This window comes from Halichoeres trimaculatus, unplaced genomic scaffold (genome assembly GCF_033239565.1).
Source record: "Halichoeres trimaculatus isolate MK-OKI-2021-1 unplaced genomic scaffold, fHalTri1.1 fHalTri1_scaffold_7, whole genome shotgun sequence".
Taxonomy (NCBI): Eukaryota; Metazoa; Chordata; class Actinopteri; order Labriformes; family Labridae; genus Halichoeres; species Halichoeres trimaculatus.
In genome coordinates, this window is record NW_027437185.1 from 31,317,102 (window position 1) to 31,329,735 (window position 12,634).

The 12,634-nt window shown below is 40.1% G+C and overlaps 1 protein-coding gene across 1 annotated transcript in view; it reads right to left on the reverse strand.

The window, feature by feature from the left end:
* Positions 1-4,238, reverse strand: part of gfra4b (GDNF family receptor alpha 4b) — a 62,547-nt gene extending 58,309 nt beyond the window's left edge. Inside the window, exon 1 of the mRNA XM_074674102.1 lies at positions 3,807-4,238. Coding sequence (XP_074530203.1) covers positions 3,807-3,849 — 43 coding nt within the window. The 5' untranslated portion in view covers positions 3,850-4,238. The remainder of the gene's footprint in view (positions 1-3,806) is intronic.
* Positions 4,239-12,634: the final 8,396 nt, after the last annotated feature.

The window sequence follows — 12,634 nt, forward strand, 5'->3', positions numbered from 1 at the left end:
GCTAGTGCTTCTCCAATTCAACCACCAACAGTCTGAGAGCCACTAGAGGTCACAGCAAGCTTCAGTTTTGCCCATTAATTAATATCAAATGCAATCAGCTTGTGCTAAAATGAGGATTTTCTCCTTGATATGAAGCTGTGGTTTTGAGTAAACACTGCAGAAAATGCTTATCTAAACTAAAAAAATACTTACACAGCAAAATTGTGCTTAATTCTTTATAATTTTGAGCCTCAGTGTGGATCTGTCAGATGGAGCCCTGGTGCACATTCATCATGCAGATAAGATCAAAGCTCGGACAGTCGACTGCTTCTAAGGGATTCATTTAATTTTTCATGAAGGAGGCCACAGTGATTCAGTTTGAACTCCTGGAGATGCACAAACTGACCTTCTGCTGAGTTAATGTCTTCTTCAGGACCTGGACTCAACATGTACACGCTCAAGTCAGACCAACACCAAACTTAGAGAATATTACATTTGTCCCGCCATCCCTCTGCTTTTCTCATTCTGCTCACATAGAGAAAACTGTTTTTGAGACTAACGCAACATGAGTCAGCGTGATTTGCACGTCGTCTGTAATTATCAGATGCGATGAAAATGTTTTGAGCGTAAAGCAATTAACTGAATTTTAAATTCATGCACTTTAAGAGCAGACAAACTGGGACATGGGAGCACAGAAGCTATCAGCAAACACTGTAGCACCACAGTGTCATACAACAGAGCCAGCAAATAAAAGGCAAGAAACAATCCTGCAAGGCCAAACTGTAATAACCACATTTTTTTTTTACTGAGACAAACTACTCCCAGTGTTTGCTCTCGGTGGAAAATTGGGGTTTTCTGAGAACCCTCAGTAATGGCTTGCAGGTATCTGGAGTGGTTAGGAGAGCTGGATCATATGTGAGCTCAGTTTTCTGTCAAAGCCACAGAAAATACAACAAAAATGGGGTCAGCCATCCAAACATCCCAACAGTTCCCAACCTTTCACTGTTTGGCACAAGGTTGAAGCAGCATATTATCTTTGAGGTCAGGAAACATTTATTTCAGTATCAATTGAGAAGAGCCACTTTTCTATTGCACACTTAGTGATTTCAGATTCTTGCCAGGCTTGGGGAGTAACGGATTACATGTGACAGCATCATGTAATTATGATACAAAAAAATGGCCACTGCCAGGCAAAAAATGCCTGCACTGGGTGGAAACTAGAGATAGACTGATATGTTTTTTTGGGGGCCGATACCGATACTGATTATTCGTAGGTAAAAAGGCCAATAACCAATATTTGAAGCCGAAATTCATCTGCAGTCAAAGTGAAAATATTGGCTTAAAAAAATTGAACAATACAAACTACAACACTTAACTGCATTTAAATGCCTTCGAGCTTATGTTTAATAAACAGCTCTCACGCTTAGCAGCATGTTTTATAAAGTTAAATATAAAATAATATAAAAATGAATAGCTAAAGTGTTCTACAGAAAATATTTTTTTTCAAAAATTTCTATGTAACTGCAATAAATCTGGACAGAATTGAGCTTGTGCTGCCTTTTACAGGCATGTATTGCAGTTTGATTAATTTTCTGTTTGGTTTTACATGACTGGTTTTAAATGACCATGTAGGGCTTCCATAGTGTAGGCAGGGAGAAATTCTGTGCAGAGAAGCATCAGAGCCAAAACAACACAGTTTTGAATGGGTTTCATATTGGCCGTCGGATTAAAATAAAGGCCGATGCTGATATGTCTCAAAATGCCAAATATCGTCCCAGGCCGATAATCGGTTTATCCCTAGTGGCAACAGGTGGAATTAACATCCAGGGACTCCACGTCCAACTTGAAGAAACATCTACAGATACAACAACAAACTGTTAACATTTGCTAAAGTACACAGAAATTCAGTAAGCTGTACTTCAGGTTTGTTAGCTGTGTGCGCACATGATTGGTTAACCCATGTACTAAAACAGAGCCTCCTCTGCTTGCCTTGTAGAGGGAACATATTTTCTGTTTGTTTAGAAAAAAGAGATTTAAAGTTTGCTTTGAAAAAAGCATATTTTCTGTCAACTTTGTGAACAGTACTGTTTTCCCAAGTACTTGGATAATAGGGCTGGGACGATATGCTATTGCCACAATTTGATTCTGTTACAAATTTTGGGATGCCATTTTGATTTCAATTGCGATTCTTCAACATTTACGATTTTTGTGATTTTTAGTTTGCTTTTTTTTAACACCAGACCATGGGAAAAAGTTTAATGATGATAATGTCTACAGACTATATCAGGAGCCATATTTTCCCATAAAATGCACATCACGTGAGTCAGAGAGAATCATTTCACCCTCTGCTGGAGAAAAGCGGTAACTTTTTTTCCAATCCAGTTTATAAAGAATGAAATGAAGAATTTGAATCCAAAAAAAAAAAAAAATTGACAAAGAGTCATGATTTTGAAATTGTCAAACAAAAAAATCCTGCTATATTGTATAATGATTTTTTTCTCCCACCCCTATTGGATGATTTGGAATCAGTTGCAGTTGCTTTAGAGTTTTTATTTTCTTTTTTCCTTTTTCAAAATTCAGTATATGGACACCTGATTCATTAAAAACACTGTGGGATCTCTAAATCTATGTTTTCAACTGAAACAGCATTCCCTGTTTGCAGTGTAAAAGGAGATGTTTCTCTAAAAAAAAAAATAAACCAAGCAGATGACACATCTTTTATAATCTGTCTTTATGTGCATATTTGGTATTGAAGTAATCCAAAAGCAACTAAAAGTAATCAGGTACGTTACTTTATTATTGGATTAAGTTACTGATTTTTTTAACAGGTAACTTGTGGTTGTACTGGATTACATTTTTAGAGTAACCCCCTATCAACCCTGATTATTGCAAACTGCATGTCATTTGGTATCTAATGCAAAAGCTAAGACTCATTTTTATACAGAATCTCCCTCTTCCCTCTCCATTCGTTCCTCTAATGAAGACCTCTACAGATCTAATTAATAATGAATGCAGAGGTAAGATATGATGCACATCTAAGCCTTTGTTAAGCAGAGAAGCTGGTACCAAAGAAAATGATCATCCCTGGTGTCATGGCCATCCATCAGTGGGTGTAATCTTATCAGTAACAGTTTGCAATGTGGCTGGAGGTTTCATTGTGTGTTGTAATGACAGAGGGACAACCAGCAACGCACAGCTCTCCTCTGTGGACACCAATAGGTTGTTGAAGCAGAAAACAATTACCCAGGATCTAGTTCAACTACATAGAGAGCAGGTAGCTCAGCGACACTGCGAAGACTGATGTGGAGGGCAGGATGGTCACTCTGGAGGATTTGGAAGATGAAAGTATAATCAAAGAATAAGTGGGGGATTCATGTACTTACTGAAAATGAGGGACCCTGTACATTTCTTTACATGAATATTTACTCTAAGTATAAACAAAATGGGGAGATATGATTCGGAGGGGATGTTAATTACAACCCATAACGAAGCGCACACGCGCTCAGAGGACCGCATTTAAACACGAGTGTTTGCGTCCAGCTGTTTTTTGCATTCCCAAACACAGAGCAGGATTACGCAGCTGAGCTTTAACCGTGAGCAATGTGAATGCTACCAAATCCATTCAAAGCTGCCAGACTGACCGAAATGCAAGTTTTCTAAAATATTACGGTTTTGATATTTAGAGACACTGCACCCACATTATGCACAGGAGCGATCGTTCCTCCTGTTGGACCTATTCACATCAAACTCACAATGAAATAGGCTTCGTGGGTTTATTCTCATCTCATAAAGTCTGATACTGAAACAGAACATGCGTATTCACTTACCCAAAGTTATGAGATGGAATAGATAAACTCCCCACAGATCCATCTTGGTGTGAGTTGGTACTCGGACTTGTCGGACCCACACTTGGTAATCACAGGGCGAGAAGAGGATATCCCTTCATGCACGAGGAGATCATAGTTATGATTGTTTAAAAGTGTCCTCAATTCTCTTCTTATCGTCTGTTATTTCCTTGAGATCCAACCGGTTTCTCCTCAGACGGTGTTTCTGACGCGCTTATGCGCAGAGCTCGAGACATGCGTAATAACGCGAGGGAAAGTTCTCCTGCACGCCGTTTGTATGGGTCCGGTGTGTGTGAGAGAGAGCTCTCTGTGCCGCGTCGAGGAGGTCGCACGAGTCCCAGAGTCCGCTGCTGGAGAGATGCTGAGTGCTGCCGGGAAGGAGCACTGCCGAAGGAGGGGGAGAGAGGGGGCATCAAACTGTTCGCTTATAGGCTACTGTCAGGGCTTCTGTGGCGAGAATGACGTGAAGCCTGGGGTTAATCAGCAACAAGGACGTCATAACTGTGTCCAAACGGACTTACAGTGTGATACACTTGATCTAAAACTGCATTTCAGTGTTTTATCATGGTGCGTCATCCCATATAATTGGATTCAAACTATTTTTTTTCCTTTAATTGAATCCTTGTAGACTGTGAGGCTGAGATGATTTTTCTCTGCACTGCACTCAGTGGTTAGAAAGCTTACCTTCTTATAATTCCTGGCATTTATTTCACTGTCCTCTATCGTCAGCTCAAGGTCTAACACTTTCAATGCAGGTTACCTATAGAGTGATCTCAAGTTTCCTCGGGAGGAGTTGGTGAAAAGAGCTGAAAAAGCTCAAAAAAGAGTTGAATTGAAGTGAGTCGCGGAAAGCCAATAGATTTACAGTGAGTTTCTTATACATTTTGGTTGGGTTTTTATAGAGGGATTATCAGTCTACGTCATCATATAGATACGCACGCGCGCAGCATTTAGCTCCATTCATTCAGACAAGTTAGCATTTTTTTTTTTTTTTTTTAAACAATAAATTCAACCTGTTATCAGCATAAAAATGTCTAGTTGTTCTGTGGTCAGTTTTTAAAAACGATACCATACAACAGTGGCAACGTCTATCAGGTTTTGACCGTCACAGAGCAACTGGTGTTTTGGAGTTAATAGCGACCATGCTAACTGGTGACTCTCAGCAGACCTTATCAGCAATTAAGGACCGAGAGTCACCAGTTTACAGGGTCACACTTTACACTGAAACACCTGTGACGTCCGCGTGCGAATAACGTCGTCTATATCTGATTTGGTGCAGTTTTCTGGTTCTTTCACTATGAACCGGGTCTCAGACTCAGCAGTCTGTGTGCTTTTTTTTGGTCTCGGAGGGTTTTTGATTTATTGACACATATTTACGTCCTGGTATGTCACAGTTTGGTAAGTGTCCACGGATAATGCAGTCATGAGCATCGAGTGACAGTTGTGTATCTAGATTGCTCTCTGGGTACATGCCAGATTTCTCTGCTAAAAACGTCTGTCCACCTTATATCAGCAGCTTTTTTTTCTGTCCAATGGGGGTACGCTAGCGTCCTTACACAGTAGGTGGGGGGGGCCTGTGGCTGCCTACCTGTCAACTGAGCTGTCCGAGAGCCCGTAGTGTACAGCTGGCCATACTTGAATGGGGAAAGAGAGAAAACAACTTTTCTTTCGTAATCTTGGAGCCCCCAACCACCAAAAAAGTTGCTAGCTTTGTTGCTAGTTGCTTTTCTCTAATTTTCTTGCTGGAGGGTCCAGAAAGTCGCTAAAAGTAGCAACAAAATCGCTAAGTTGGCAACATTGGTCCACTTGCTGATCTCTTCTGTCCACTCACTGCTATTTCACAAACCTGGGAGCCGTTTACCATCTGTATAAGTGATGATATTTAGTTTAAAAATCTGTTTTTTGGTGGTTAGCTCCTCCTGGCCAGATGACAACCATTATACTCTTCCGCACCCAAGTTGCGCGCGCATCCGGCGTTGTTGATAAACAAAGAATCCCTCCCTCCATATCTTCACACCATAGACTGTAAAAAAAAATGGATGTCATCTTGCTTGGCTTGAAGTGAGGTCGCCACAAAAACTGCTCCCCCTGGTGGCTGACTGTAGTATAGGTCAAAAAAAAAGAAAATCTATCTCCCCAGCCGTTCCAGATGGGCTATGGTTAAACTTTGAAAAATTAATACACTTCATCGAAATGTTTCCCACATCCGATTGTTTTGGTGATTGGAAGATATTATTGGGCTTCTTTTCGAGTCCTCTTTTTTTCTAAAAAAGTTTTATTTTCATTAGTTATAAGAGGTTAAAACAAGGCTTCATGTCTCGTTTAATGATGATTGACAGCTGCCGTTCATGTGTATTTGTAAATACAAATACACATTTTGTCACCCAGCCCCACTCAGATTCTCTCTGAGTCTCTCATAGTAGTCATGGTAAATGGCGAAGTCACGCTGTCCTCTCTATATAAAGCCAATGGTTAACACCCATGTTGCTATGGCCCCCTAGTTTTTCACATTTGAAACCAAAACCTCAAACTGTCAGCGTGTCTTTTATACCCTCATGATCAATAGAAATCCCATATCCTCTCCTAAAGTGGCTCCTTTGAGCTGCTAGAGGATCTTTCAGTTCTCCCAGAAACTTTAACAAAAGATTAATATCAATGGGAGAAATAGAAGGACTTTCAGAGGTGGCAGATTTGGGGCAGTCTCAATCAGAGGCCTTTTTCATTTTGTGCCCAAAGTTTGAAAGCTCACAGTCCAAATTCATGTCGACAGTACACCTCTAATTGGTTATACAATAAAATACAGACAGACAGCCCGTCCCTTCCTGTGGGTTCCACCAAAGAGTCTGATGGCTTTTGGTGGTGAGCAACCTTAAAGAAATCGCACTGGAGTTTAAAGGAGAAGAAAGCCCTTTTTTACACATTCATGGGAAGAGAACACTGTGTAGAAAGTCAGTTGGACAGCTTGAGTAAGGCTTAAATGAAAAAGAATAGACCTTTGTATTAAATTCCAACTTTTGAAGGTTTTTCTTTAGCTCCACATAAAAGCAAAAAACCACTTGGCCCGAAAAGAAATTTGGATCAAGTTTCTGGTCACAACTGACTACCAGAGCTGCAGTGCTTCATTTTTCAGAGCTGTTCACTGTTTGGAAACAGACAGCTATTGATTGTTCACTCCTAAGAATTGAACATTCCCACCATCTGTTCATTTTATGGTTCAGAAAACCCTCATTCAGGTAACATCAGCGGGTCAGGCAGGATGTGCATTTGGGGTTTGTTGACTCACCCCTCAGTGAAATAAATGACGTTTCCAGATGATCTGTGCAAACAAAGCTGGCAGTGAGGAGATAACAAGGGGTCACCATGTTTGATCTGCCAGACTAAGAAAGTGTGTGTGTGTGTGTGTGTGTGTGTGTGTGTGTGTGTGTGTGTGTGTGTGTGTGTGTGTGTGTGTGTGTGTGTGTGTGTGTGTGTGTGCATGTATGGCATCTGTAAGGCAACTCAGGGGTCCAAAAGGATGATCCAGCTGTGCGGCGAAGACGGGCTGAAGACCTCAGAAGAGGCTGCTGCTGTTATCTTTACAGCCATTCATGGCTTCTCTGCTATACTGCTTCACTGGACTTCCATGAGCTGGCAGCATTAATTCAAGCCTTCTCACAGCCGTAGTTGTTTCAAGTTTTGTATTCTGTTTTATGCTGAGGCCTCCAACTGGAAAGACTGTAACTGTAAAATGTCTTTCCGCCTCAACGGTTGCAATTTTAACTCCCTAACAAGCTTGCAATGAGAATATTTGGAACAATACATTACCATCTCTGCTGGGAGTTCGAGTACTTAAACGTGGGGAGATGGGCTCCGGAAAATGCTTTATGAATCTTTAAAGAGCAGCCCAGTGCCATGGGGATGTTTGGTAAAGTACATATTTGCAATGTGCATACACATTTGTAATTCAAATCAACATTAAATTTGAGGCATGAGGAATGAAAAAGCCCTGTCAACAGTTTAAGGAAGATAAGGGAGAAAATGTGTTTTCTTTTACTCTATTTAAGTCCTTGGCTGTCTCTCAGAGGATTATGAGGGCACAAGGCTTTGTCTTTCTTCACCCTTAAATTAAAAAACAAAAACAAAACTTGATTTGAATCACCTCTGCTTTGATTTTTCTCTTTAAGAGCCATGGCCTAGATTACTCTTCTCTAGAAAGCATCACTATTTTTCTAAAGGACACCAAGTCCCTGACATAAAGTCCACAATGCTTCTCCTCCCTAACAACCTTTCCATATGAAGAGCTGGTGCTGCTTACACACAGGAGATGGACAGTTCCTCACTTCTTGCTTCAGGCAAAGGTACATTGATTTCCTATCTTTGTGAGCCAGAGGAGTGTGGACGGGACATTAATGAGGGATTAGTTATTGTAGCCATAATCATGGCTGTGCCAAACAGCAGTAATAGTGCGATGAAGAGGAGCTAAGTGAATATTTGTTAGAGTCATTGAACAGAAACTCTCTGTGCCAGACTTCTAACTTCTGCATGACAAACCAAAGCATCATGGCCTCATTTCCCTTCGCTTCAAAGTAGACTGTCCCATTTGATGCACACCTATTTTTGCCTGTTGTGGGATTTTGTTCGGTTTTTGTTTTGCTCTGGGCCGTTCCAAACCTCCCACACATCACTGGGTCTGCTGCACAGGAGGTTTTTCATTCTGACGCAGTCTGAGCTCATTCAAGTTGAAGGGTCACCAAATGAACTGTGTTGTGTTGTTAATTATTATTATTGACATTACCTGTCTAATGGAGCTTAATCAATAAATCTAATGGCTAATACTGACCTATCCTATATGTCGGAGAGGGAACAAATTGAAACCATGAGAAAAAATGTCACGGGATCCTTTATGTGGGAAACAGTGTTTGTGGTCTAAATAATAACATCTTATTATTGAACTGGGAGAGTGAATTTGACCCCCATACACCAAAACTAGTGCTGTCAGGTAATTAAAAAAAATAAACTAATGAATTACAGGGTTTATAATTAATTAATCTAGTTAATTGAATTTTAATCTCATTTCTGCTTTAGGTCCCCAAACAAAGAATTTGAATTCTAGGACGTTACAAAATTGTAGTGCATGACTAATTAATTGGATACATGAACAAGAGAAGATTTGCAAATCCACATTTTTTTCCAACCGGCCAAAATGAAAATGTCTGTGGGGTCTGGTGGAGCTTGTCAATCAAAATCATGCTCTTTACCTACTGTGAGTGAGAGCGGTGCACTCTTTGGACGAGAGCTCAGCATGGATATGAGGAGAAGATGTGAGATGACACAGGCATAGTGAGACGCAGCAAGTCAGAAAAGTTCAGGCAGCTCACGCTCGAACTGAGGATGTGTTGTGGTAGTTCAGAGAGAAAGAGCGGTGGGATCGTGAGAAAAGACGACAGAGATCATGGAGAGGATCAAAGGATGGAGCTCCCGTGATGAATGCAATCAAAAAAGGCATTATGTCTGTTTTTTTTTAAATCAAAAACCAGAAGAAAGACACAAACGAAGAGAGTCCACTCTTCTTATGTAGTTTTGGTGTATACATAGTCATAGAAAACAATATTATTTGGGTTTTGAAAGATCGTTCAAGATGTTCTGAAAATGGCTGGCAGCCAATGAGTTAATTTTGCCTTAATTTTTTTAACACATTAAATTTTGGTGTAATTAATTAATCTGATTAACGCATTCAAGTGACAGCCCTGACTTGTACTTGTCCTCCCTTAAAACCAGCAAAAGTCAAAATGCTGTTTTTTTTTTCTGGCAAAAAAAAAACAACCTGTGAGCTATAAAGCTCCACCCAGTAGCATGCTTGTGGCTGGCAGAGCCATACCTCTTAATCACTTCATTCTGTATGGTTTGTTAGTCTTACTGACAATGGGAGGTCAGTGCATTTTTCTAGTGTTCCTTTTTCATTTAAGAAATGCAAAAAATAACTTGTTTAAATAACTTGTGACACTTGTTAACAGTATTTTTTGTCGTGTAAGTCATACTATAAAATGACTTAAAACTTGTGTTAAGTGAACAGTGCAGAAGATAAACGTCCCCCCTCAAAAAAAAAAAAATGCATGCTAAATCGCAATGGCAACATTGGTCTGAAAAAATCACAATTAGATTATTTTCTAAAATCATTCAGCCCTATTGGATAGCATCAGATTTCGGTTCATGATCAGGACCGATCCAGTTTTCATGTGTTTTCAGCACCGTCACGCTTTACGGCCACTGTGTGGGACTACTTCTCTTTGGAAAGCAATGATAGTAAAACAGCGTCTTGCGACATTTGTAAAGGGGTTTTTCCTCGAGGAGGTACCAACAGGGCTCACTTTCATACAACAAACATGACTCATCATTTACATCACCCAAAGGAGTACATGATTTATCAGAGAAAGGTGTCAGATCAGATCGGTATTGACAAAACATATCATGACAAAATCGGATTGAGAGCCAAAAAATATGTATCGGGACATCCCTAACCAAAACATGCAGTAGATCCTTATAATGATCCACATTAATGTTTTCCGAACTGTAAATATTCTGTACCAAAATTTGCAAAAAGCAGATTCTAGAGTAGTTTTATAAATTCGGATTTTTCCAATCTCCCGGAAATGGCTAATTTTCCTTTACACATAATGAAGATTCAATATTTATGGTCACTTTAGCAATAAACTTTGAGCTTGCGTGGGAGCAAGCTTTCCTTTTTCTTCAAATCCGTCACAGTTTGTATCAGAGAAGTTTGTTTTTTCTTCAATCCATTTTATATGTCTTTACATAACTCAGACAACATGAAGTAAAAAATAACAATTTGTCCTCCAGCAAGTCTGAAATTGTCGATTTAAATTCCCTGACTTCTTCGGTATCTGTATCATTCTCAGAAATCCCATTAAAATTGACTTTTTTTGATACCAAAACCTTCAAAACATTGATTAACTAAAAACGTGTTACAATTTCAGAAATATTCCAGGATGTCCTCATAAATCTTGCCCCATTTGTAGTTTGCAAGCAGCCAATTTCTCCCACTACTCTAACTCACAGTCGTCTCTTCAGAGGGAGGTTTGTCAAGTTGACTGAGCTGCCGAAGAAAGCGCAGACAGATGACATTGCACGACAATATGTGCCATGGACTGTGAAAAATCCATAATCATGAGGGTCAAAGTTCAAGGTGCAATGTTGAGAGGAGGCAGTATATCCTGCTCATATGCATGCTACATGCCGCAGTAAATACACAGCAGTCAGTGAGAGGAGGAGCAGATTTTATTGATATTGGAGGTGAAGATGCAGAGTCTGTGTGAAGAGAAGTCACAGGTGCAAGGTGTAATTTTCCGGATGAATCTGTACCAATTCAATATGTTGATGAGCTGTGACACCAAAATAGCGCTTTTAAGACTAGCAGGTAAATGGAGGACACTATCAAAACAATCTCTCAATAGCATTTTTTGCTCAGCAAAGTCCTGTCAGTCAAGCAGTTTCCGCCCATCAACACATTAATTAAAGATTCCCATTTTTGTTTTAGTTGTGCTGCATTTCTCTTTTTTGCTACCTCATCATACCTTAACTTGAAACACCAGAGCTCTCCGTCTTTTCTCCGAGGAAGCCATATGCTCAGCGGTCATTCATTCCTGTGCAGTGTGGTAAACAAGTTTCACACATCTGAGCATTTCTCAGCCTGGATAATCCATCACAGCAAACCCAAAGCCTTAGCCTAATTTTACAGTTGTTACTTCACTGCTCAAGTTGAGAAATGTTGTATCAGGGTGTGCATTATGTTTCGCTCTGTCTGCTGTCAATCATCTGACATTAACAGCAGGAGGAAATAGAAAATCTGCAAGGAGAAATAATCCCTGAACGGCTTGAATTTTTTTATCATCTGCATCCATGTCAGCCAGGCAAACATATAGGAAAGACTTGGTAAATCTCCTTTCGTCAGAGGCACTGGGGCTCATGTTTCAGAGTGCATTAACGCTCAGGCCGGCATGTGTTTCAGGACTTCTTTCTACACCTCCAGACTACCACAGAGTTGACTAAGACGCTGGCTATACGTACTGCTCCCTGGGTAGTGACATCATGTCCATTCTTGATTGTGAACAGAGTGCTGGTTGTTCTGGGTTAAACCCCTGGGACACTTCCTCCTTCTCTTTTATACTCACAGCTCAGCAGGTTGGACGTAAAACAACCGACAAGAACCTTTTTTTTTGCAAGAGGAGTGAATATTTGAAGAGCTCAATTGTCATCTGAAAGAGCTTTGACTTTTACAGACGGGCTAATACTGTATGGGGTGCTAATTGCAAAGTTGCACACACTACAAATAACAACATTTCTCCACATTTAGCTCTAAAACATTACTTTTTCTGCAGATTTAGAGAAATATTTGTCAAATGTTATGTTGAATATTTTATCTAAATGTTAAATGTTATATCTCAATGTTGAATGTTATTTATAAATGTTATAAACGAATATCCTGATTTTGTATTTAGCCAAGATCATGGACTCAGACCTGAACTTCAACAAACATGTTACGACAGTTACAGAGTCGGCCTACTATCACCTGAAGAATGTGTGGATTAAAGGACTGATGTGTCAGAAGGACCTGGAAAAACTGGTCCATGCTTTTATCTTCAGTAGGCTTGATTACTGTAACAGCGTCTTTACAGGTCTCCCTAAAAAATCAGTCAGGACGCTGCAGCTCCAGTGGATCACATCAGTCCAGTTCTGAGGTCTTAACACTGGCTTCTTGTTTGTCAGAGGATAGACTTTAAAACACTCCTGTTGGTTTACAAAGCTCTGAATGG